A 25,855-nucleotide genomic window follows, 5' to 3' on the forward strand; every position below is an offset into this window, starting at 1 on the left:
GTTCTCTCTCTCTCTCTCTGCTGTACAGTGGAACAAGCCTGGCCCATGGCCCCGAGGGTGCATATCTTACAGACAGCACTATTACTAAACAGTGTTCTAGAAAACATGCAGCATGCATATAAACAATTGTTAATCTCACTGAAAGGACAATAAATAACCAGAGACTCCTATTATAGTACGAAAGTGTAATGGAAAGACTTGTGGCTAGGTCTGTGGAGTTACTGAACTAGCCTGCTCAGTGCTAAACGACAGACAGCAGCTGAATTAAGAGTGCCGTATTGCTGCAGTCTATAAAATGAATGCTAGGGTGGATGTAGTGTGCAGAAGACAGCAGTTAATGTGGAGGTCAATATTTGTTCTATGGATAGCTTCTATTGGTTTCAATTAACAATTGTTGGTGCCTAGTTTGGGTGCATTTGAGGCCAATTAAACTACAGAAAGACTGACGTGGAGGTAAATAATTATTGTGGTGGAGATTAATGATGCTGCACGTGTGGAGGTAAAAGCTTTTTGTCTGTTAGCTTAGTGCTGCAGCCACGCACAGGTCCCACAATCACACCGGCGTGATTTAGTGCTTCCAACCCCTTTAAAGAGTCTGTTTGAGCTAGACTTCTGGGGTTTTGCATTGGAAATCCCAGGACATTGTGTCTATAATACTGTAATAAGCTCACATAGTTGCCGTTACAATTCAAACTCCAAACTCCACACAGTTGTCACTGACTGGCTTAGGACCCTTCTGATGAAAAGCTCTGCATTAGGACTTCTGAGAGGCTGGGAGTGTCACAGGACAGTTCCCATATATACTATCACTCTCCGTCACCTCTCCATTCCCCTTTGCCTCCTACTCTTCTAATGTTCTCTCTTCTCTCTCTCTCTCTCTCTCTCTCTCTCTCTCTCTCTCTTCTCTCTCTCTCTCTCTCTCCTCTCTCTCTCCCCTCTCTCTCTCTCTCTCTCTCTCTCTCCTCTCTCTCTCTCTCTCTCTCTCCTCTCTCTCTCTCTCTCTCTCTCTCTCTCTCTCTCTCTCTCTTCTCTCTCTCTCTCTCTCTCTCTCTCTCTCTCTCTCTCCCTCTCTCTCCTCTCTCTCTCTCTCTCTCTCTCTCCCTCTCTCTCCTCTCTCTCTCTCTCTCTCTCTCTCTCTCTCTCTCTCTCTCTCTCTCTCTCTCTCTCTCTCTCTCTCTCTCTCTCTCTCTCTCTCTCTCTCTCTCTCTCTCTCTCTCTCTTCTCTCTCTCTCTCTCTCTCTCTCTCTCTCTCCCTCCCTCCCTCCCTCCCTCCCTCCCTCCCTCCCTCTCAGGACTTGACTGACAGGAGTGTTGCAGGATTGTTAAACCTACTGTCAGTCATCTGCTCCTGTGTGGACATTTAGACATATGACTTCACTGCTTCTCCTCTTTATTTCACTGGCTCATCATCATCTTAATTCCCCCTTTTCCCCTCTTACTGTACATGTAAATGGTCTCTTTATTCTCTCTCATGCATAGGAAAACGAATGAAGTTTGGGGAAACCAAGCCAGCGGGAGAGAGAATACATTTAATCATTGTAGACATTGCTCTCTCAATTGCTTTCTTCCTATCCCTTTCCCTTTCCCTCTAAGATGTCTCCCCTCTCTGCCCCTTTTTCTCTCTCACTCTCTCCCTCCTTCCCTCCCTCTGTCTCTCTGAAACTCAGAGGCGATGCAGTTTCATTTCCGGTGCTGTTGAAATCGATGCTCAGACAGAGAAGCCTCAGCACTGGGGGTATAGAGAGAGGCACCAAAGGGTGAACCTGAACTTGGGCCGGCTCCAAAACCCTGGTGCCAGACTTGGTAAACATCAAACAGGAAATGAAATAACTGTTAAAGTGGAAATATGAATAAGGCCTCTCCAACAGGTAAACAAAATGTTCCCTTCAACACTCCCACAGATTTTCTTCCACCTCGGAGAGATTACGCGGAGGCCACGCGGCATTCCGCATCCCACAGGATAAATGTATGAATTCCTGGTCGGTCTGAAGCGTTCCCGGACCGACCTTGCCGAGCTGAGATTCCTTTCCGCCGGCCGGGGGTCAATACAGAGGTTCCCCACATGAGCGGTGCCCTGTTACCCTCCTTCACCCTTATAGGAGAGAGAGCTCTGCTGAACTATAGTACCCTTCCATTACCATTCCGCCATATTCCACGTAGCCCACAAACACTGAGACATCAAACAGAAGTCTAAGGCCTCCTTCAAAGGGCCTACTGGGTTCTGGTTAACACATCCAGCCAGTATGGCTCTTAAGTGGCTCTCATCTCAAGTTAAACCTCAACAATGGGCAGACAAATGGAGAAATCAGGGCTCCTCTTCAAAAGGTTCACTCACTGGTTAGCACATCAAGCCAGCAGAGCTCTAAGTGGCTTCCATCCTTTGTGATGCCTCTGTGAATACGCTGGGGACGTTGAGGTGGGTGAGATCTCTTTCCCAGGTTTGAGGGGGTTTCAAGGAGGTTGAGGGGCTCTAACTCCCTAAGGCCTCTGGGTCTCAGCCTGGTCCAAGCCGGTCCCAGCCCTGTCCTGGCCCTGGCACCACACTGTACATCAGCATTGGTTCCCCTCTGTCGGCACATACTTGGGCAGAGTCCTCATGGGCCGCGGCTGGGCCCTTGGCTAATGATCACTCACAGTGAACCAAATGAAGCCTTTTATTTCTGGATTCCTTGGTCAGCGTGGTCACAGAGTAATCTCTACTCACCACAGAGTAGAGGACAGGGAGAGAAAAAGAGAGAGAGAGAGAGAGAGAGAGAGAGAGAGAGAGAGAGAGAGAGAGAGAGAGAGAGAGAGAGAGTGGAGTATAGAGAGAGAGTGGGAGTGAGAGAAAAACAGTGAAAGAGGAATAGCAAAAGACTGAAGGAGGCCAATAGCTCTCTCTTCACAGAAGAATTAGAGCCAGTGAAGAGGGAGTGAGCTAAATCGTTTCTATTGATGCCAGGGTGGCCCTTGCCTGTTCTAGCCTCTTGGAGACTCCTGCTACACACACAGGTCAAAATGCCATACCACCCCAGTCAGTCTACTCTCCACTCATGCAGTAGTCGTATGAGCTCCTCAGTCCTCAAGCCCTTTGTTCCTGAATGGAGTGGCTGAGCAAACAAGAACTGCTGTTTAATTGTCAGCCACTGATGGAAACAATGTGACAAAGGTTGAGCCTATACAAACAGGCTATGTCCTTCTCGTGTCTGTTTGACTGCAGCTCGGAGGCTGTGGAGGCTGGGGCTCTGTGAACAGTCAGAGCAGGGGAGGCTCCTGGAAACCATAGGCCTAATCCCTCAGCAGTCTTAAATACAAAGTATTACTTTACTGACTGAGTCCCTTTGGAGATGAGAAAAGGATTGGGAAAAATAGCGGCAGGAGGCAACACAGGAGACCATGAAGGGAGTGAATTCCTAATAAAAAGTTGTTGTCAGTGACTTTAAATCCATTGTAAAATGTATGATTCCAGAAAACAACAGAACAATCAACTGCCTTCTTCAAGCTCTATCAAATTGGTTGTTGATCATCACTTGACATTTTAAAGTCTTGCCATAGATCTTCAAGCCGATTTAAGTCAAAACTGTAACCAGGCCACTCAGGAACATTCAACGTCATCTTGGTAGGCTACTCCAGTGTATATTTGGCCTTGTGTTTTTGGTTATTGTTCTGCTGAAAGGTGAATTTGTCTCCCAGTGTCTGTTGGAAAGCAGACTGAACCATGTTTTCCTCTAGGATTTTGCCTTTGCTTAACTCGATTCAAAAAAAAATATCCTAAAAAACTCCCTTGCCGATGACAGGCATACCCGTAACATGATGCAGCTACCACCCTGCTTGAAAATATGAAGAGTGGTACTCAGTGATGTGTTGGATTTGCCACAAACATCACACTTTGTATTCAGGACATAAAGTTCATTTATTTGCCAAAAATCTAAGTGCCTTATTGCAAACAGGATGCATGTTTTAGAATATTTTTTATTCTATACAGGCTTCCTTCTTTTCACTCTGTCATTTAGTTTAGTATTGTGGAGTAACTACAATGTTGTTGATCCATCCTCAGTTTTCTCCTATCACAGCCATTAGCTCTGTAAATGTTTTAAAGTCACCATTGGCCTCATGGTGCACAGCAAATTGTCCAGTGTTGCTTTTTCAATGTATAATTTCTAGTGTTGATTCAGGAGTTAAATTCACTCTTTACTAGTTAAATTAACACTCAGTGGTGTAAAAGGACCCCCAGTGTTGGTGTTAATAATCAGAGTTATTGTTTTACACTGTGAAGAGTAAAACAGTCCCATTAAAACCACGCCATCATTATCATATTTCCCAGCATGCTCTACTGCATCTACACAAAGATAAACAACATTTCTAAACTAATCCAATGAGTTAGTTAGATTTATTGCACCTGTTACTGAAATGGTTGTTCCGGTTTAAATGGTTTAAGAAGTGTTTAAGGTGAGTTTCATAACCCTGACAGTCAATTGCCCACCATTGGCTATCCTAACTCTGGCTGGATTCCAAGAGGAATTACACATCACCTTGCAAGTAGTGATGTTAAGTTTGACACCGGAGCTCTGATGCATGCGTCAAAATCGCTGAGCATTTTACTTCGAAGCCGTGTGCCGATGCTTGTATCACTTTATCAGAGGCATGTGATCAATGACGTCCGAAAGTCCATTTTGTCGAACAACCACCGGCAGAGAGGAAGAGGAAGAGGAAGTGAAAGGCTTAGTAGCATAGCCTCTCTTTCCATTGAATACAAGCGGTTGATGTCAACAACCCTCATCAAATATTCAAAAAGAGATTACAATAATGAGATGTATCCACCAATCCAAAGAAAGGATAGGAGGGAGCTAGACAGCTCGCCGTGCTGCTTTGTGGACAATGACTCCCATTGTTAGGGCGGAGAGACATGTATCTTGTCAGTATATCCATAATCTTTGGTATTGGTTTCGGTAGAAGACAAAAAGGCTACCCTGTGCACGTGCTACGGCGCGTGCGACGTCATCTATAATCATTTGTCTGTTCTAAATTATTTTGACCAGCAGGTGCCACTAGTGTACACTGTGTTGATCAATGCCTCGCGTAATGAACCTATTTTTGACACAATTGGATGGAAATGCTCAATGTTTAAAGGGATAATCCACCCCAAACCCTAATTCCTATTATTAACAGTGTTAAATAACACTAATATGTGAAAACAATATTTTCTGTGAACAAATGTTTCATTTTGTCTTAATAAGATTGGTATAACCGTGACATTTTGGGGGGAAATCTGTTGCAGCTCAAGTCTATAACAAAACCCACAATGCAATGTTCTCTCTCTCCCTGGGCTGACTGGCTGGCTAGCTAGGTGGCTAGCCAGCTAGCTAGCTAGCAAACTTAGCTACACACAATAATACCAAAATCAATATCAGCATGTGAAGTAACTAGCTTGCTGTAAAATTGCCTAAACAAACTGCACTATCAATTTAGGAGTTTATCTCACCGAGTTCAACTTGCAGTTCGTGTCTGCCACTGAGCTCTAAACGGCGTCTCTGCCCAGAGCGAGAGCAGCGTTATGTTGCTTTCCCACTGGGATAATTTTTGGGAGATAATTTTAACAGTGGGACTCATATGTTCACTGACAATAGTGTACAATTTACACTTTGAGTTAAATGTACACCATTGTTTTTGCTGTGTGAAATCCCTGAGTGGTTTCCCTCCTCTCCGGCAACTGAGTTAGGAAGTACGCCTGTATCTTTGTAGTGATTGGGTGTATTGATACACCATCCAAAGTGTAATTAATAACTTCACCATGCTCAAAGTGATACCCAATATCATTTTTTTTTAATAATCTACCAATAGGTGCCCTTTGTGAGGCATTGGAAAACCTCTATGGTTTTTGTGGTTGAATCTGTGTTTGAAATTCACTGTTCGACTGAGGGACCTTAAAGCTAATTGTGTGGGGTTGAGGGATGAGGTAGTCATTCAAAAATCATGTTAAACAGTATTATTGCACACAGAGTGAGTCCATTAAACATATTATATTATTTGTTAAGCAACTCTTTACTCCTGAACTTATTTAGGCTTGCCATAACAAAGGGGTTGAATACTTATTGACTCAAGACATTTCAGCTTTTCATTAGTAATTAATTTCGAAACATTTCTAAAAACATAATTCCACTTCGACATTCTGGGGTATTGTGTGGTATTGTGTGATTCCTGGTACTAAACTGATGGTCCAGTGCTTTTCACAGCGCAAGCAGAATGTTTGAGGTGAGGGGAGAGAACAGAACAGAAGCTGGAAAGCCCAAAGTGTCACACATCCATTCCTTTCTGCCTTTTTCCTCTCTCTCAGAACACAGTGAGTAAACACACACAGCCATGCCAAGAACAGCCTGCCAGTCAACTCAGATAACAGCAGCCAAGCGTGGATCCACGGCCAAACCGAACAGTACACGAGCCAGGTACACTAGGGCTGCTACACCATGAGGGTGCGGGAGTTGGACAGAAATGGAAGAAGAAAGGAGAACGAGCTAGTAAGCGGGAGAAAGAGAAACAAAAGACAAATAGAGAGAGACAGCAAGAGAGTGATCCTGGGATGAGTTTGGAAATAGGAAAAGGGAGAAAGAAAGAGGGAGAGAAGAGAAAAAAAAGAAGAGAGAACGAGAGCGAGAGAGAGAAGGATAGTGATCCTGGGAGGATTTTAGTTTAACAGCCAGGAGTGGCGGCAGCGGGAGCCTGCCAAGCGCCAAGGCATACCCATCCAAAGCCCTGATGTCATGGGTGGCAGGGAGAAGGCAAGGAGGCTACCTTTTCTCAGACAGACCGTTTGTTAGATATACGAGCCAGCCAGCCAAGCCTAATGTATGGTTCAACATTAGCCCCATCACCAATCACCACCACCACTGCTACTCTGGCTCTGCTCTGCTCTGGGGAAGCATTTATGAGTGATCTGTTCCGAGATGCTGTGGGAAATTATGAATGCATAAAAGCCCTTCTTCATGGAGAGAAATCTGATGCTGCCTGTCACATCTTTGGGAGAATTTTTTTTTTAACTTAAGGACGGAGCAAGGAAAAATGAAAGAATGCCTCTGTTGACTGATAAATTGCATATATATTTATATTTTTTAAATAAATATTAATCTTTGGCTAAGAAGCCTGTTAAGGTTGGGGTTTTATCAGCTCTAAGAGAGCGTGGTAACGTACAAAGGCCTAATTGTAGGCGGCAAGAGATTTGCCAGTCTGCATGCAACGGGTTCCTTAAGGGCTCAGACACCAATAACGTTTGCTGGCCGAGATTACTTAGCACCTCTGAGCATAGTTTGTGAACCGGGTGCACACCAATTTTACATGTAGAATGGCTTGAAAAATGTCGGCAGTCAGACGTCGACAGCGGGTGATTCCTAAAACACAGTGCACTGAATGATCGGCAGACGAACGCTAGATCCACGAACGCTAGATCCACGAACGCTAGATCCACGAACGCTAGATCCACGAACACTAGATCCACGAACACTAGATCCACATTCGGTGCAATGTTTGTGAGCTTTAAGTCCTTAATGCAATGCAAACAGGCTTAAGAGATTTACACTGACATATTTACAGCTGAATTTAAAAAGCCTTGTTTCATCCACGCTCCTTTTAAATGAACTTTAGTATGGTCCCCACGCATTAAGTCAGATAAACGCTACTAAGCCTGGAAAATTGTAATGAAATGTAGATATATTTTTACTATGTTGGCATAATGCCTACATTATTGCATAGCCTACACAGCCCATGGTGTGCACTGATGCATATCTAATTACAGCACATTTTTAAGCATCTTCTTAAATAATCAGTGTTGTTCTGCTATCAAAGAACTGATTATTTAGGCACATTTTTTACACTGAGTAAAGGGAATGAGCCCCTTAGCTACAACATGAGCTAAAAAATAATAAGCCAGATCTATCTACAGCAAAGAGCCAACCTCTCTTTTTCATATCTGTTCAACTCTGAGTCCAGGGATATCCAGAGGATACTTTTTCACTGCCATGCCCTCACCTTCACTGTGCAATGCAGAGTCAGTAATTACAGGAAGGGGTTTTCCATGCTTGGCTTCAGTTTGAAATAGAGAACTTTATGAAACCCTCTCTCTAGCACAGAGCAGAGACAAAATGAGCATATGACATGAGAGTGGACAATGTTTAGCCTCATGAATCATATTCCCAAGACTAAAACTCCCAGTCCCAACCCAAAACAACTAGGCTTTCTGGGGGATGGTGTCTCTCAGAAGGCTTTTAGATGACAAAGGAAAGTGAATACTTATGCTGAAATAACATGAGGTTGTAAAGGGAGAGTGACATACACCGTAATGGAAAACTGTAATTTATACAGTCATTTTAGGTATTATCATCAGTGAAACACTTTGAAAACTTTTACTGCAGCATACTGTAAATGATGGTGCATTGTGGGAAAATTGTATTTCGAATGGTACTGTAATTCCACCCCACAGAATATAGTACCGTACTGTATCTTTAGAGTGTCAAAAACAATGTTGACCACTAGTGGGTGCATGGTATTGTTCTTTCTGGCTCATTAACATATGTTGAGGCGTGCCTTGTCAGAGGCTATATTTGTTACACCCATGAGTAAGAATGCTGTACCAATTTTTCTCCTATGTGGTTTTAGTGCCCCATTAATTGAATATGTCTAGTGGACAGATTGAAGTTACGGCAAGTCTTAAACCTTAAATGGATGAGCATTTTGCCATGTCTGTTTGCAAGCTTTTTTTAAAGCCTCTAGAAGTGCGAGTGATATAAAATACCAAATATAGTGGTCAAAAGGTCTTTGGTGCTCCAAAAATTAGTGATGGGGAAACTAAGTTACTTTAAGGATTGAGGCTTTCCAGCCAATTATGTTGAAAATAGGTTCATTAAACAAGGCTTTGATCAACACAGTGTACGCTAGTGGCACCTGCTGGTCAAAAGAATTTAGAGCAGCCAAATTATTATAGATGACGTCCCACACGCTGTAGCGCATGCACATAGTAGCCTTTTTATCTTCTACCTAAACCAATACCAAACCAATCAGGTGGTTGTTTGACAAAACGAAGCTTCAGACAGGGGGCCAGTATGAACAATGTATGCACTCACTAATTGTAAGTCGCTCTGGATAAGAGCGTCTGCTAAATGACTATAATGTAATGTAATGATCACGTGCTTCTGATAAAGTGATACACACCGGCACACTGCTTCAAAGTAAACTGCTTAGCAATTTCGACGCATGCCTCGGCCCTCCGGTTTCAAACATAATATCACTATCAAAAATACGGTACTGTATTCTGTAGGGTAGAATTACAGTACCATTCGAAATAAAGCAATTATTTCCCCAAACACAACATTTTCACACAATGCACTGTAGTTTACAGTATGAAACGTTTCAGAGTATATTACTGTTGATAATACAAAATATTACCATATAACTAAAAGTTTTCCGTAACAGTGTAGCTCTACTACTGTTGCCAGTACAACCACTGTAAACCCAAACACACAACAGCCATAACTTGAGGAAAGAGACTGAGGGTAAACAAATTAATTTCAATAAAAATATTTAATTTGTATCTAATCCACATCTATCAGTTTTTATGTAACACTACACACGAATTGTATGAACATCAATTACTGTAAGTAACCATCAATTAAAGAATAAGCCAAGACAAGACATCATCTTCCAAACACTGTGTATGTTGAGAAATACTGCCATATAAACTTGGCAAACATATGAGGTTATTAACAAAAGGGAAGTAGGTAATTGCTATTGCATGACATAGTTTACACACTGTTGTTTGAAAGTAACAAGGCGTGCGGAGTGTATGATTTATGACTTAGTGCTGATTAATAGGTGTGCGACTTTATGTTCTTTCCAGATGCTTCAAACTGGACCCAAACTATCACAAAACACACATACACAATGTGCGCACACACACAGGCCAGGCACACACAAACGCACGCACGCACACACACTTCACCCATTATATCTGTTTCACACATATAGTTAATCCTCCACATTCTTGGACGTCTGAGAAGGCTTTTAAAGATGCACTAGTGGATGGCTGAGTAACTGTACTATGCATTAGGAGAAGAGATGAGAAAGGGGTATAAGAGCTCAGCTATCAGAGCTGAGGAGGATGAGGACTTTTTAGAGTCTCCCTGAAAGAGACAGTGACAGAGACAGAGTCCACGGGGTGAGTTTTTTCAAAGGTAAAGTATCTTTAATGTCAACATTCTGTCTCGTTAAAATCTGTAGTCGAGGTAGTTCCACCCAAATGAGTTATAGTCCTCTGACTGTTATGAAAGAGTAAGAGGATGAGACTGTATCATGGCAGATTCAGAATAGCTGGTTCTTTCCACTCCTCTTTTCAGTCTTCTGGAGAAGTTGAGATATGAAATGGTTACGAGGGGGTGATTTTTCCCCCTCCTCTATTCCTGTTCCATTATAAAATCCCATGTGAAGAAGTTATAACTCATCCAGTCAAGTATCTTGGATTAACATTCCGGGCTCCTGACTCTAGTCTGAGAGAGAGTGGCATGCCAGAATATGGCCTTAGAAAGCTCTGCCTCCTCCAACCATTGTAAATAATATCCTAAACCAATACGGAGGACTGATGTAATCCAAACAAACCCAGACACATCCTCTAGCCGGCAATTAATCATACATAGACAAACTGGGTAACAAATGAAAATCCTATTTGATTCACAAGAGGGCAAACCAAAATTGGAAATCCATGTCCAATGGCAGCACCTCTGTTCCAAACTATTGAATACTTGACATAATGGCACAGACACCATCTGGGCACCTGCCTCCTATAGACAGCAGTTATGAAGGTTATATACAGCAGTTATATAGAGTCATATGATGTTTATAACCTTTCACAGGGTAAGTGTGGGGAGGAGAATGATTGTTTGGCTTAAATCCTATTTGCACGGGACTAGTATTACTATAGAACATCGGTTATGTAATTATTACCCCGGCATGTCCGTTTTTCCAGTGGACGATTCGGACGGGATTAGTTTGACCAAACTGCCCCTGTAATTCTTTTTTTTCCTCATTCACAATTTACCGTTATGACGGAAGCCTGGAGGCTCTTCTAGGCGTGAAGATAATTCAAATGTCTAGGGATAGCCTAATATTGGCCTAATGGCTCAGCGTTCAACACCATTGTCCCCTCCAAGCTTGTCACCAAGCTTAGGACTCTGTGTCTGAACACCTCCCTCTGCAACAGGATCCTAGACTTCCTGATGGGCCGACCCCAGGTGGTGAGGGTAGGCAACATCACCTCCGCCACGCTGACCCTCAACACAGGGGCCACACAAGAGTGTTTGCTTAGTCCCCTCCTGTACTCCCTGTTCACCCACAACTGTGTGGCCACGCACGACTCCAACACCATCATCAAGTTTTCTGACGACACGACGGTGGTAGGTCTGTACGACGATGAGTCAGCCTACAGGGAGGAGGTCAGTGACCTGGCAGTGTGGCGCCAGAACAACAACCTCAATGTCAGTAAGACCAAGGAGCTGATCGTGGACAACAGGAAACGGGGGGGGCGAGCACGCCCCCATCCACATCGACTGGGCCACAGTGGAGCAGGTCGAGAGCTTCAAGTTCCTCTGTGTCCAAATCCCTAAAGACTTATAATGGTCCAAACACGCGCACAGTCGTGAAGAATGCGTCACAGCGCCTCTTCCCCCTCAGGAGGTTGAAAAAGTTTGGCATGGGCCCTGAAATCCTCAAAACGTTTTACAGCTGTACCATTGAGAGCATTTTGACTGGCTGCATCACTGCCTGTTATGGCAATAGCACCGTCCTCGATCACATGGCGCTACAGAGGGTGGTGTGGACAGCCCAGTACATCACTGGGGCCGAGCTCCCTGCCATCCAGGACATCTATATCAGGCGCTGAGGTAGGAAGGCCCGGAAAATCGTTAAATACTCCAACCACCCAAGCCATAGAGTATTCTCTCTGCTTCCGCACGGCGAGCGGTACTGGTGCATCAAGTCTGACACCAACAGGCTCTTGAACAGCTTCTATCCCCAAGCAATAAGACTGATAAATAGCTAACAAAATAGCTACATGGAATATCTGAGTTAACCTAGTATCTTTATTGATATTTTCTTTTTCTTTTTGCACTGTCTCTATGCACACTCACAGGGCCCTACACACTCACTCCATCATCTGCTCACTCACACATAATATGCAAATACATTTATCCTGACTCTACACACATGCACACCCACTCACATACAAGCTGCTACTACTCTGTTTATCTTATATCCTGAAGCCTAGTTACCTTACCCCTATACATATCTACCTCTATCACTCCAGTATCCCTGCACATTGTAAATATGGTATTGGAACTGACCCTGTATATAGTATGCTTACTTACTTATTGTGTTCTTCATATTTATTTTTCTTTCTCGTGTTTTTTTTTCTTTCTAGTATTACATTGTTATTGATTATTGCATTGCTGGGTTTTGAGTTTGCAAGAAAGGCATTTCACTGTACTTGTGCATGTGACATTAAAACTTGAAACGCATTAGCCTGCCCTGCCGAAAATAAAAAGGTGAAATTAGGTGCTCTTTTTGTCTTAAAATAAACAACAAATTGGACTGCCGCCATTTCCCAATGTTCTTGAACATTTTCCAATGTTCTTCATTTGAAGTCATTACTCTCAGCATCAGTCGGTACTGTATCACTGAGTTTGCTTTAAAACCTCTTTGCTGTAAAGTCCCCTATTTAGGACTAGTAGCGGTTCTGGACCAGTTCCAACCGTAATTTTATGTACAGAGAGCTCTGTGAACGGCGTAACATTAATTTCTGTATGCTCACCTAAAGAGCAAAGTCTCCACTTTCAGCTGGTGCTGTCTGCAAGGCGCTAATATGTAGAATGTGAAACTGACACCTCATTTGCATAGGGAGTGACATGTCAAATTTTCTGGCCTATCCAGACAAAGGATCGATTTCCTCTGATTGTGAAGCTCGGAGCCCTGCATGGAATATGGCATATCAAAGGGGGGAGCCTGGGGAATGCAGCAGTAAATGTACAGCAAAACATTCATAGTTATCTACTGTAATTCTATATTACAGTACTGTAAATAGCAATGCATGGGGCGGCAGGTAGCTTAGTGGTTAAGAGCGTTGTACCAGTAACCGAAAAGTCGCTAGTTCTAATCCCCGAGCCGACTAGGTGAAAAATCTGCCGATGTGCCCTTGAGCAAGGCACTTAACCCTAATTGCTCCTGTAAGTCGCTCTGGATAAGAGCGTCTGCTAAATGACTAAAATGTAAATGTAATTATGGAGGCTCAATGGCATTCTGCTACAAAAGGACTGCCCAACCCAGTTCCTGGAGAGCTACAAGTTCTGTAGGTTTTTGCTCCAACCCTAATCTAGCACACCTGAGGGTAGTGCGTACGGCATAGTACATCACTGGGGCCAAGCTTCCTGCCATCCAGGACCTCTATACCAGGCGGTGTCAGAGGAAGGCCCTAAAAATGGTATAAGACTCCAGCCACCCTAGTCATAGACTGTTACCGCACGGCAAGCGGTACCGGCGTGCCGAGTATAGGTCCAAAAGGCTTCTTAGCAGCTTCTACCCCCAAGCCATAAGACTCCTGAACAGCTAATCATGGCTACCCGGACTATTTGCCTCTTTTACGCTGCTGCTACTCTGTTTATTATTTATGCATAGTCACTTTAACTCTACCCACATGTACATATTACCTCAATTACCTCGACTAACCGGTGACCCGCACATTTATTCTGTACCGGTACCCCCTGTATATAGCCTTCCTACTGTTATTTTACTGCTGCTCTATAATTATTTGTTATTTTTTCCTGAACACTTTTTTTATTTTTCTTAAAAACTGCATTGTTGGTTAAGGGCTTGTAAGTAAGCATTTCACTGTAAGGTCTACACCTGTTGTATTCGGCGCATGTGGCAAATAAAATTTGATTTGATTTGATTGTAATAATTAGCAGGTTGATAAGATGAATCAGGTTAATAATACCTGGGGTTGGAGCGAAAACCTACAGGAGGGTAGATCTAGTAAAGTACTGTATAACCTAAGTGCTGTATATATTTTTTTAAATCTCTGGCTCATGAACACATTTTGAGGCGTGCCTTGTAAGAGGCTATATTTGTTGCGCCCATTAGTGAGAATGCTTTACCCCACAGAATACAGTAATATACCATTTAAATATATATATATATTCTTCCTGTACATCTACAGTAACTTACTGGCTACTGTGCTGCCAGTAATTTACTGTAATTCAGTACCACCCCATAGAATACAGTACCATACTGTAGTGATGGGGAAATGAAGCTTCCTGAAGCATTGAGCATTTCCAGCTAATTGTGTCGAAAAGTGATTCGTTACTCGAGGCTTTGATCAACACAGTGGCACCTGCTGGTCAAAATAATTTAGAGCAGCCATATTATTATAGATGACGTCCCACACGCTGTAGCGCGTGCACATAGTAGCCTTTTTATCTTCTACCTAAACCAATACCAAACCAATCAGGTGGTTGTTCGACGAAACAAAGCTTCGGACATCATTGATCACATGCTTCTGATAAAGCGATACAAGCATCGGCACACTGCTTCGAAAAAACTGCTTTAAGATTTCAACGCATGCTTTGGATCTCCGGTATCAAATTTAACATCCCTACTATACAGAATTGTTTTATGTAAAAACCTTTTCCTGTAAATCTACAGTAATTTACTGGCTACTGTGCTGCCAGTAATTGACTGTAATTCAGTACCACCCCCACAGAATACGTTACCATATTGTAATTTTGGAACAGCAAAAACCTTTTGTGGGTGCATGGTATCGCTATTGTCCATTAATACATTCTGAGGTGTGCCTTGTAAGAGGCTATACTTGTTGCACCCGTTAGTGAGAGTGCTGTACCAATTTAAGTGATATGTGGTAGTAGTTCCCTAACTTTTAAGTATATGTAGGAAACAGATCAGAGTGGCAGCAAGTCTCAAACCTTTACTGGTTGAGTATTTAGCTATGTCCTTTTGATCTGTGTTGCCCTATAGTCACTGCTGGTTTAGAAGCCTTTGTTAAGGCCTCTACAGGTGCAAGTGATATAAAACGCAAAATATGACTTGGTATGCTGTAAATTATATAATTACATATTCACTGTTAGCAATTGCTGTTATTTTATTACAATTTAACAATAAAGTGCTGTTTTGCTCTATATTTACTGCGGCATTCTGTAAATGATGGTGCGTTGTAGAGACATTTTGTGGGAGGGGAAAGAATCTCTGGCTCATTAACATATTTTGAGGCGTGCCTTGTAATCGGCTATATTTGTTGCACCCGTTAATGAGAATGCTGTACCAACTGAACTGATATGTGGTTGTAGTGTACTAAAAATGTAAAGTATATTGGGGACAGATCAGAGTAATAACTGGTCATAAACAGCAAATGGTTGAATATAAAGCTGTGTCATGTAATCACAGACAGCTTGGGAGCCTTTGTTAATTCCTACTAATCTCATGTGGTTACAGTAATGTACTGTAAAATATGATTACAGTAGCATTCACTTTCTTACAGTATTGTACTGTGTCATTGCTCTGCCTTTTACAGTGACTTACAGGAAGCTGAAGGCACGTTACCGTCAATATTACAGTAACATACTTTGCACTAATGATGGGGAAACAAAGCTTCCTGAAGCATTGAGGTTTTCCAGCCGATTGTGTAGAAAATAGGTTCATTACTTGAGGCTTTGATCAACACAATAATTTAGAGCAGCCACATTTTTATAGATGATGTCCCACACCGTGTTGCACGTGCGCAGCATAGCCTTTTTGTCTTCTACCAAACCAATAACGTGGTTGTCGACGAAACAAAGCTTCGGACGTCATTGATCACGTGCTTCTGATAAAGTGATACAGGTATCAGCACACTGCTTAGCGATTTCGACACATGCCTCGGAGCTCCAGTATCAAACATAACATCACTATTTTGCACTAGCCAGACACGGGAAAAGCTACATCAAAAAGGTATCTTGTAACAAATACAGGACATTTCGAAGACCAATGGATCCTTAATTACAACAACATTCCCAGTAACAGCTACAGAAACCTTTTACTTTTTTGTCAACCTTAGATGAATGCACTGATTGTAAATCACTCTGGACATGAGCATCTGCTAAATGACCAAAATGTGAATGTTAAAAATGAGCATTTGCAAAGCACCACTGCCGGGTATTATTCTAATGAGCTCCACCCTCAAACTATTTGTATTTTGATCAAATTTGGCCTTGTTTGGGGACGGAGGTCATTAGAATAATACCCAGCAGTGTGCTTTGCAAATGTTCATTTTTACATTTACAGTTACATTTTGGTCATATAGCAGACGCTTTTATCCAGAGCGACTTACAGTCAGTGTATTAAACTAAGGTAAACAAAAATATACCACAGTCATAGCAAGTAAAAATATTATGTTACCATTACTGAGAATGTTGTAGTTAAGCGGGCTACTTGCTAGTATATATTTGTTTTAGAAAACACAAAATACATATGTTCTAATTAAACTTTTACAAAATAGGTTACATTAATTGTGGTTCAGGCCAGTGAAATACAAATTACAAAATAGGTATTGATAATATTGAAATACCTATATCAAATACATGTAACAGGACTTACTGCCTGTCGTTGGCACCAGCTACCTGCACTGTAAATCTGCAACAGTTAACTAACCACTGTGCTTCCAGTAATGCAATGTAAGTTCTAGAAATACAGAAAGTTACTACAGTCAGGAGTTCCAGTAATATTCAGTACATTTGTGTTCAATTTTTTGAGATTTTAGTCATTTAGCAGACACTTTTATCCAGAGCGACTTACAATTAGTGAGTGCATACATTTTTCATACTGGTCCCCCGTGGGGTTACAGCAAAGGTCCTGTACATTTACAGTAATTTAATGACTTCTGTGCTGCCAGTTAGTTACTGTAAATTGACAGTGACATACTGGCTACTGTGCTGCCAGTAATTTACTGTAAAAATGACAGGACATCTTTTACAGTGCAGCAATAGTGGTCCCATCTCGCTGCAATATTCTCTGACGGTATATTCTCCAGCTCTCAACATGAAAAAATACAGCCTCCCGAGTGGTGCAGCGGTCTAAGGCACTGCATTGCTAGTGCTTGAGGCGTCACTACAGACCACTTTCAGTTATTTGAAAAGGAAATAATCTCCCATTTATCACTTTTTCTAAAACAAGCCATTGAAAGTTGGTTTCAATTTAATCCTCCAGAAACGACAGAACAAATAATGCCTGTGCCATTAAACCCCTACAACTCATCCAGAATGCCGCAGCCCGTCTGGTGTTCAACCTTCCCAAGTTCTCTCACGTCACCCCCCTCCTCCGCACACTCCACTGGCTTCCAGTTGAAGCTCGCATCCGTTACAAGACCATGGTGCTTGCCTATGGAGCAGTGAGGGGAACGGCACCTCCGTACCTTCAGGCTCTGATCAGTCCCTACACCCAAACGAGGGCATTGCGTTCATCCACCTCTGGCCTGCTGGCTCCCCTTCCTCTGCGGAAGCATAGTTCCCGCTCAGCCCAGTCAAAACTGTTCGCTGCTCTGGCACCCCAATGGTGGAACAAGCTCCCTCACGACGCCAGGACAGCGGAGTCACTCACCACCTTCCGGAGACATTTGAAACCCCACCTCTTTAAGGAATACCTGGGATAGGATGAAGTAATCCTTCTACCCCCCCGCCCCCCCCCCAAAAAAAAACAAATAAATTAAAAATAAATTTAAAAAATTAAAAAAAAAAAAAGTGGTTAACCCACTGGCTATAGGGTGAATGCACCAATTTGTAAGTCGCTCTGGATAAGAGCGTCTGCTAAATGACTTAAATGTAAATGTATAATGCAAGAAATATTGTGGTTAAACTCAAATTACTAATTGATAAAAAAATAAAAAAATAAAATGTTTAAAAAAGGTATATTCTTCGTAAATTATATCATAGGTAGGACTGGTGGAGTTATGTCGCACATGCAGCTAACAAAAACATATGGAAATGTCTGCTCTACCCAAAATTACAACCAAATAATTGCAGCATTACCGCAAAATTGGAAGAGGAAAGTGGAAGGGGGAAAAAGTAAGGAACTTGTCTGTCGGTCCTGCATTAAAGAACATAATTGATTAAAGAAGACTGTTATTTATATGGGGGATACAATCTTCCCAGCTCTGCAGATTTTGCTGCGAAGAGACAGAATCATTAGATCATTTGTTTTGGTACTGTCCATTTGTAGCTTGTTTTTGGTCACAGGTCCCGTAATGGCTGAAGGATTGCAATATTTACCTGGAGCTAACCCTGCAGATAGCACTACTGGGTGATCTGAAAGGTCATAGTCAATCGATCAATAATATAATAATACTTTTAGCAAAAATGTTTATTTTCAATTTACAATCTGTAGAAACAATGAGAATAGAAGGGTTCAGAACTTTTGTGAAACATCACAGTACAGTTGAAAAATATATGGGAAATAGAAATCCAATACGGATGGTGTTAAGAGATAGATGGGAGGTGTTGAATGGAGCTGAAGGATGGGACTAATAACAACTAACAACAACTAATAACAACAGGGTAACTAATGTAAAGCATACTGTATCCATAATAAGTATATGGGTTATAGGTTGAGAGCTTTTGTGAAAGAGCACAGTTAGAAAGATATGGCATATCGAGGCTAACCGGATGGACATCATGAAAATGATCGGAGAGGTTGAGGGTAGAGGAAATTCAGGAGTAAAAACAAACCAAATAGAATTATTGTAAAATTGACTGTGTCCATAAAATGTATATAGTATGTATAAGCTGGAAGTAGAGGCCTAAGCATTGTAGTTCACTAGTATACTCCAATTAGGGAAGGGGTGGTGGGGTTGGAAAGTAATAAAGGGAAATATATATTTTTAAAGGATATGTATATATATGTATGTATATGTATTTATATGTATGTATGTGTATATGTATGTGTATGTATGTATATGTATATGTGTATGTATATATACATATATTTGCGAGAAAAAAAAAACATATGGGGGATTGGAAGTGATGCAGACAATTACATTGACGGAAGTTACAATCTATCTGCAATATTAAAGCTGATCTACCCCCCCCACCCCAAAAAAACAACAATTTTTCTATTTTTTTAAACCATTAATAAATAAACCAACGTAGCCAAATAAATTATAACCCATGTTTGTGTAAACAAGTAGCCTCTTTTGAAGCCCAAGAAAACAACGAATTTAATGTCCATATAACCATTTGAAAACCACCCACCAAAAAATACACGAAAAAAGTACAAATAAAAAGAGGAAATGAAAATTGTTACAGAGACAAGTCAATCGGATAAATTGATATAGGCTAGTGACCAATAGCCTTTTTTCATGTCACCATATTAATGGATTAAAATATGAACATTAATGCCATCAAAAGTTTCGTGTTTTTCTGATGATGCGACATTACTTTGTAACCCTGTAATAAAAAGTCACATTCTTACCGGTCGCAGTCATCTCTAGAACGGCCTGGAGTAGCATGATGGCCCGGAGAATGTTGAGTTGACATCTCGGAAGACGGTCGGTCACTGTTGCCCGATCAGGATACATTCCCCCGATTATATTCTAATACCTTTACATCCACTACAACCGTAAGCGCACGTGCAAACGTTGATTTAAAAAGAAAAGACACAAAAATGTATATAAGAACTGTCCACGCACTCGTCCTTTATCCCGTGTCTGTGTGTAATGGAAAGCACGAAGTTCTCTCTCTCTCCCTCTCTCCTTCTCTCTCCCTGCCCGAGTCCCACTACTTTCCTTCGCGCTCTCAGCGCACGCTTCCAAAACTTCGATGCGGTGTGCGGCTTGCCTTGCACGAGCCATCTGACTCTGATTAGTGTTGGATGTGTCGCCACCATGTGTTGAAAATACATCTTTCTTTGTACAAGACCTCCAAGTCTTCAGATCGCGCCTACTGTATTTGCACATACCGTTTATGACTTATTCATTGTGCATATAGTTTATTACAATATTCATTCACATAGGACTATATTAGCAGACAATCTAGCCTATTAGCCTGTAATGCTGTATATGAAGCAAAGCTGGATCAAAAGTAGGCCTACTTCAGGTATTGCAAAGGTGTGCATAAATCAATTAATCATACTACAAAATCGTATCAACAGTTCCAATTCGCCTACGATAGACTACACTACTGCAATATGACACCTTTCCTCAAACATATTTTTAACATAAGAAAGACACAAGTAGGTTGATTTGGGTGAAAGAAACTCTAAAAAATGCTGTGTTAAAAGCAACCCAATTTGGGTAAATATTGGACAGAACACACATTGGGTTATTTTGACCCAGCCAGTTGAGTCACAAACAACCCATTGTTTTATTTAAATTGGATTGTTGATGCTGGGTTATTGTGCTATGATCCACCAGGTCAGATCAGAAGACTGGAGGTGTGGTTTAGTAGGGGCGTGGCTTTCATTAATGTTGTTTTTGGCCACCCGTGAGAGTACATGTCAATTCACATTATCTGTTCAGTTGTATTGTCAAGGCAAGTTAAGGTTGAGCACTGACGTGTGTAAGTTTAATAAGGCTTGTACAAGAATACAAGTTCTGTAACTGCCTAAGCCAGGGTTTCCCAAACGTTGTTTCTTGGAACCCTAAGGGGTGCACATTTAGGATTTTACCCTAGCACTACACAGCTGATTCAACTAATCATCAAGAGTTGATCTTTAGAATCAGCTTTGTAGTATTAGGGCAAAAACCAAAATGTGCACTCAGATCTTGGGAAACAGTTGCTGAAGCATATCCCAATGTTGTGATGATTAGTACTTTGTTATGATATTAAAATATGTGTGGGCCTCCCGAGTGGTGCAGCGGTCTAAGGCACTGCATCCCATGTCAAGAAGCAGTACAGCTTGGGACAAGACTGTAACTACCAATTGGGGAGAAAAAGGGGTAAAAGTACAAAAATTAAAATTGGCAGTGTACAAATTTAACATGACATACATGAATGACATTTACTCTCATAGGTGGCCAAAATAACTATCTGAAAGCCACGCTCCCAATAGGCCACGCCTTTGGATTACCCAAACATAGGTTAATTTAACCATCAGTCAGGGTTTTATTCACTTTTCATGCTGGGGTGACCCAGCAGATGGGTATTTTTTTATGTAATCCATAGGTTATTTTCAGGAGGCGTGGCCTATTGGGAGCATGGCTTTCAGATATTGTAATATACAGTTATTAACATTAATATTTAAATATCATAACAAAGTAGTAAATATCCCAACATTGGGATACACATAGGCACTTGAGGCACTCAACTTGTGTAAGCCTCATTAATGTACAAAATTGTCAGTACTAAACCTTCACGCGTTGACAATACAGCAAAACAGATGAACCGGAATTACATTTACTCTCTGAAAAATAACTATCTGAAAGCCTCCAGATCTGACTCGGTGGATCATTTCCATTTTACATTTTAGTCATTTAGCAGACACTCTTATCCAGAGCGACTTACAGTTAGTGAGTGCATGCATTATTTTTGTAATGTTTTAACATACTGGCCCCACGTGGGAATCGAACCCACAACCCTGGCATTGCAAACGCCATGCTCTAACAACTGAGCTACATCCCTGCCGGCCATTCCCTACCCTGGACGACACAGGGCCAATTGTGCGCCGCCCCATGGGTCTCCCGGTCGCGGACGGCTACGACAGAGCCTGGATTCAAACCAGGATCTCTAGTGGCACAGCTAGCACTGTGATGCAGTGCCTTAGACCACTGCGCCATTCCGGAGATCATCGCTCAATAACCCAACTAAGTGACCCAACGTGTGTTCTGTCCACTATTTAGCCAGCGCTGGGTTGTTTTTAACCGAGCATTTTTTTTTGTGTATACACAATGTTGGGGCAGAACTAAGAGGTTGAAATTTATAACACATGGAATGAGACATCACACACTGAATCCACCCAGGGCCAAATATTGTAGAGTTTACAGGCTAGGCTAGAGGTTATTCATTATTTTCTGAACAGGGGAAGGTAGATTAAGGGAAAGAGAGGGGAGTAATGTGGTTATAATCAATACCAAACCTTTCTAAAAGCACATCACCATCTCCCAACTATACACCTGGTTTAATTTTACCCTACACACTTCACGCTTCAGACACACACTTTATCAGTGTCAAAGTCATGTTTCTAGATACTGAGGGGGAGAGAAAAGTGAATGGTAGCAATTTAGCATCTCCGGGTCCCACATCCTGCCTACTCCTGCTCGATAGGCCATCTGGCGGCAGAGTAGCATGGCGGGAGCCGGTTGAGCGCTCCAACGTTTGAAGTGACGGGGCTGGGATGACTCACGAGCCCACCATTTCACATCCCATTTCCCCACTCCTTGTCAGCCCTGGCTTGCTGGCTGGGACCCATGGCAGCCTATATAACCTGATCAAAACCTTCCCACTCCCCCAGACAGTATACTTTGGTAAGGTAGTTTGGTTCTGATATAGTATAAGACAGATAGGGATTGTCAGTGGATCTTCTGGAGTGGTTTCAGCATTCCTATATAAACCCCAGCCCCTTGGCATGCCTCTAACATGTGTATGAAAGACTAAAGAACGGATGGTTGTTTGATGAAAGGGAGAGATGTTAGGATAATATGGTGAAATCCATAGTTACCATAATGACACACCATTGAATTGACACACACACTCTCACACACACACACACATTCTCTCTCACACACACACACACACACACACACACACACACACACACACACACACACACACACACACACACACACACACACACACACACACACACACACACACACACACACACACACACACACACACACACACACACACACACACACACACACAGTGTCTCAAAGGCATATTATTCATGACAATGACCTCTATTAACTGAAAATTAAATGTAAGGTTACTTGCGTAACCCCGGTTCTCTGATATTATGAATGAGATATCTCACTGTGGGATTCACCACAATCTCTAAGTAGCTCGAAGAATCAATCAGACACGTCTGTCGAATGAGGGAGCCCCTCCCATCATGCTGAAGAGCCATTCGTCCGCCCTCTGGATCATTCTCAAGCATGCCGAACTTCCTCACACTCTTAGAGTAGGGGAATGTGGTGAGATATCAGAGAATATATCGGAGAACTGGTCTTACACAAGATATCTCACAGTGGAATATGGCCAACTCCCGTATTGCACATGCTCTCCAAAGCCAGGCACATATCAACCCTCACAGTACAGTATGCGCCAATGAAGGTGCAGTGACGTCTAGTCGGTATAAACTCATAAAAGTATGAGGGGATGCCCAACACTACTTCTCAGAAAACACACCACATGTTTCCATGTGTAGGAGGACCCCTAGCACTATGGATAGTCTCAATGACTCCGAGAGGCAGGCCTGTGGAAACCAGATTTAACTTCTCACGGGCAAGGCCCGTAGGGCCATGGCGTCAGGGGGAGGGTGGAAAATCTCTCAGTTCACTTGGGTCAGCAGATCCCTGCGTAACGGGAGTTATCAAGGCTCATTGCTATCCAGAGCTTGCCTTGCCATCAAGGGGCTACCAAGATGAGGGATAAGCCTTCTTCCCTTACTCTGGCTAGAGTGGGGAGTATGAGGCTGAGGGGAGGGAAAGCGTACAGCAACCCCCTCGGCCAAGGGTGTGCCAGCGCGTCCACCCCCAGTGGTGCGTTCCCTGCTAGTGCAAAGAACAACAGGCAGTGCGTGTACAGCTGCTTGACTGTACCTCTCCAAGATGTCTTTCACCAGTTGGGGATGGAATCTCCAGTCCCCGTGATGGGGATTCCCTCTGGACAAGTCTGCTCCTATGTTCAGAAAGCCTGGGACATGAGTCACGTGTATGGACAGTAGATCTGCTCCACAGAATAATCCTCCTAGATAGACTGTGTAAGTTGTTGATTGTCCGAATTGTCTTATTGTCCTTTCTGATGAAAACATGACAATTCCGAAGGGAGTGTAGAAAGTGTTTCAGTAAAACAACAAAAAAACAATGTCAGCAATTCAAGTTAATTTATGTCAGTTATGCGGAGATGTGGGGGTCCACACTCCATTTATCGCATTCCACTCATGAACTGCGCCTCAGCCCATGAGAGACGCATCTATCTTCACCACTTTCCTTGTTGCCACTACTCCTAGGGGAGTGCCAAGAACGAAGATCGAAGGCCTCTTCCAGTGGCGGGGAGCTAAGAGACATGCGAAGGTCACCTTTATCTGACGATTGACACAGACGTTGACCAAACACATAGCACTGGAAGTCTCTCATCCTCAGTAGGCGTAGAGGTACTACTGAGATGGTGGACGCCATCAACCTCAGCACTCGGAGGCACGTCCTGAATGTGACCGAGCGCCGCCTGTGGAACAGGGAGAGGCACTGTCAGAACGACGCGATGCGGTCATCCGAGAGTGTTGCCTGGTAAGAGACAATCCAGCATTACGCCTAAGTATTCTATTCTCTGTGTTGGCATCAAACAGCTATTTTTCTGATTGATCTTGAACCCTAGCTAGGAGAGGTGGGTTACAAGGGAAGTTGTGTCTCATACCGCTTTCTCCCGGGATGGGGAGCAAAGCAGGTAATCGTCTATGTAGGCGGAGACTCTCAGCCCCTTGTTTCTCAGGGTTGTGAGGGCTGCCTCTACATACTTGCTGAACGGTTGGGGATCTAGCGCTAGCCTTGCCTTGAAAAGCAAACCTTAGAAACCTCCTGTGTGCTGGCAGGATGCTTATGTGAAAATAAGCATCCTGCAGGTCAACTAAGGTGAACCAGTCGCTTCGACAAATAGTGCGAGACAGCACTTTGAACATAAGCATACGGAACGTGAAGTTCGTAAGATAGCTGTTGAGGACCCGTAGGTGCAGAATGGGATGAACCCCTCCCCCTTTTTGGGGAACTAGGAAGTACCGGGAGTAAAAGCCGAGGTGGCTCTCTGCCGCTGGCATCGCCCTGAGAGCCCCTTTGCGTAATAGAGAGGATATTTCCTACTCTAGTATGCATGCCGAGTTGCCAGTCGCTACTGATTCCAAAATTCCATTGAAAATGGGTGGACACAGAGTGAACTGCAGTCTGTACCCCTTTGTAACCTTGGACCAGACCCATGGCTGGACTGCACATGCGTGGAACATGGGGACAGTGCTTGGTGCCGATTGACTATTAATCTTCCTGCCCTGGCTGCTTGAACTAGAGCCAGGGGGAGAGCCGTGGCACAGAGTGCACTCGTGGGCAGAGTGGATTCCCGCTGTCTTCCATGAGATTGGAAGTTGTTGCAGAAAGGGAAGGGTTCTAGGAGCAGAGATGTGCCTCTCCCCCAGAGGTAGCAGGCCAGGACACGGGGTGAACTGTTGGCTGCCCCTCTCTGCCACAGGGAGCGTACTCCTATGTCGACTGCCCCTTCTTCCCTGCAGGGGAAACAAATGGGCGGGACCTCGATGCGGCTGCACTGTTGGCCCCTGTTTGGGGATCCGAACTGTGGGGTTGATGGGCAGGAAGGGCGGGAAGGGGGCAGGAAGACTCATGGCTCATGGAGGGTTAGGCCGGGTAGCCACGATTCCCGGGTCTACGGGGCAGGCAGAAGTTGAAGGCTTCGGCCTCCTTCTTTCGAAGTTCACACTTCTGCAGCATAGCCGCGACAGCCGGCCCAAATAGGTTCCTTCGGCTCAACAAGACCATCAAGGAAATCTGCTTTCTCCTTGTCTGACAGGCTGGACAAGCTGAGCCACAATGCTCTCTCCCCTACCACTGTAAGGCTCATGGCACGGCCACAGCCTTGAATGGCGCCCCTGG

General features: G+C 43.1%; 1 protein-coding gene across 1 annotated transcript in view; it reads right to left on the bottom strand.

Annotated features, from left to right (window-relative positions):
* The window catches only part of LOC311149156 (inactive tyrosine-protein kinase transmembrane receptor ROR1-like), a gene marked incomplete at its 5' end in the record, with an annotated part of 56,626 nt that extends 31,039 nt beyond the window's left edge, over nt 1-25,587 (bottom strand). The window contains 2 exons of the mRNA XM_084186242.1: nt 24,283-24,428; nt 25,145-25,587. Coding sequence (XP_084042368.1) covers nt 24,283-24,428; nt 25,145-25,587 — 589 coding nt within the window. The remainder of the gene's footprint in view (nt 1-24,282; nt 24,429-25,144) is intronic.
* Between the last annotated feature and the right edge of the window lie 268 nt (nt 25,588-25,855).

This window comes from Coregonus lavaretus, assembly GCF_964263955.1.
Source record: "Coregonus lavaretus genome assembly, chromosome: 21".
NCBI classification, from domain to species: Eukaryota; Metazoa; Chordata; class Actinopteri; order Salmoniformes; family Salmonidae; genus Coregonus; species Coregonus lavaretus.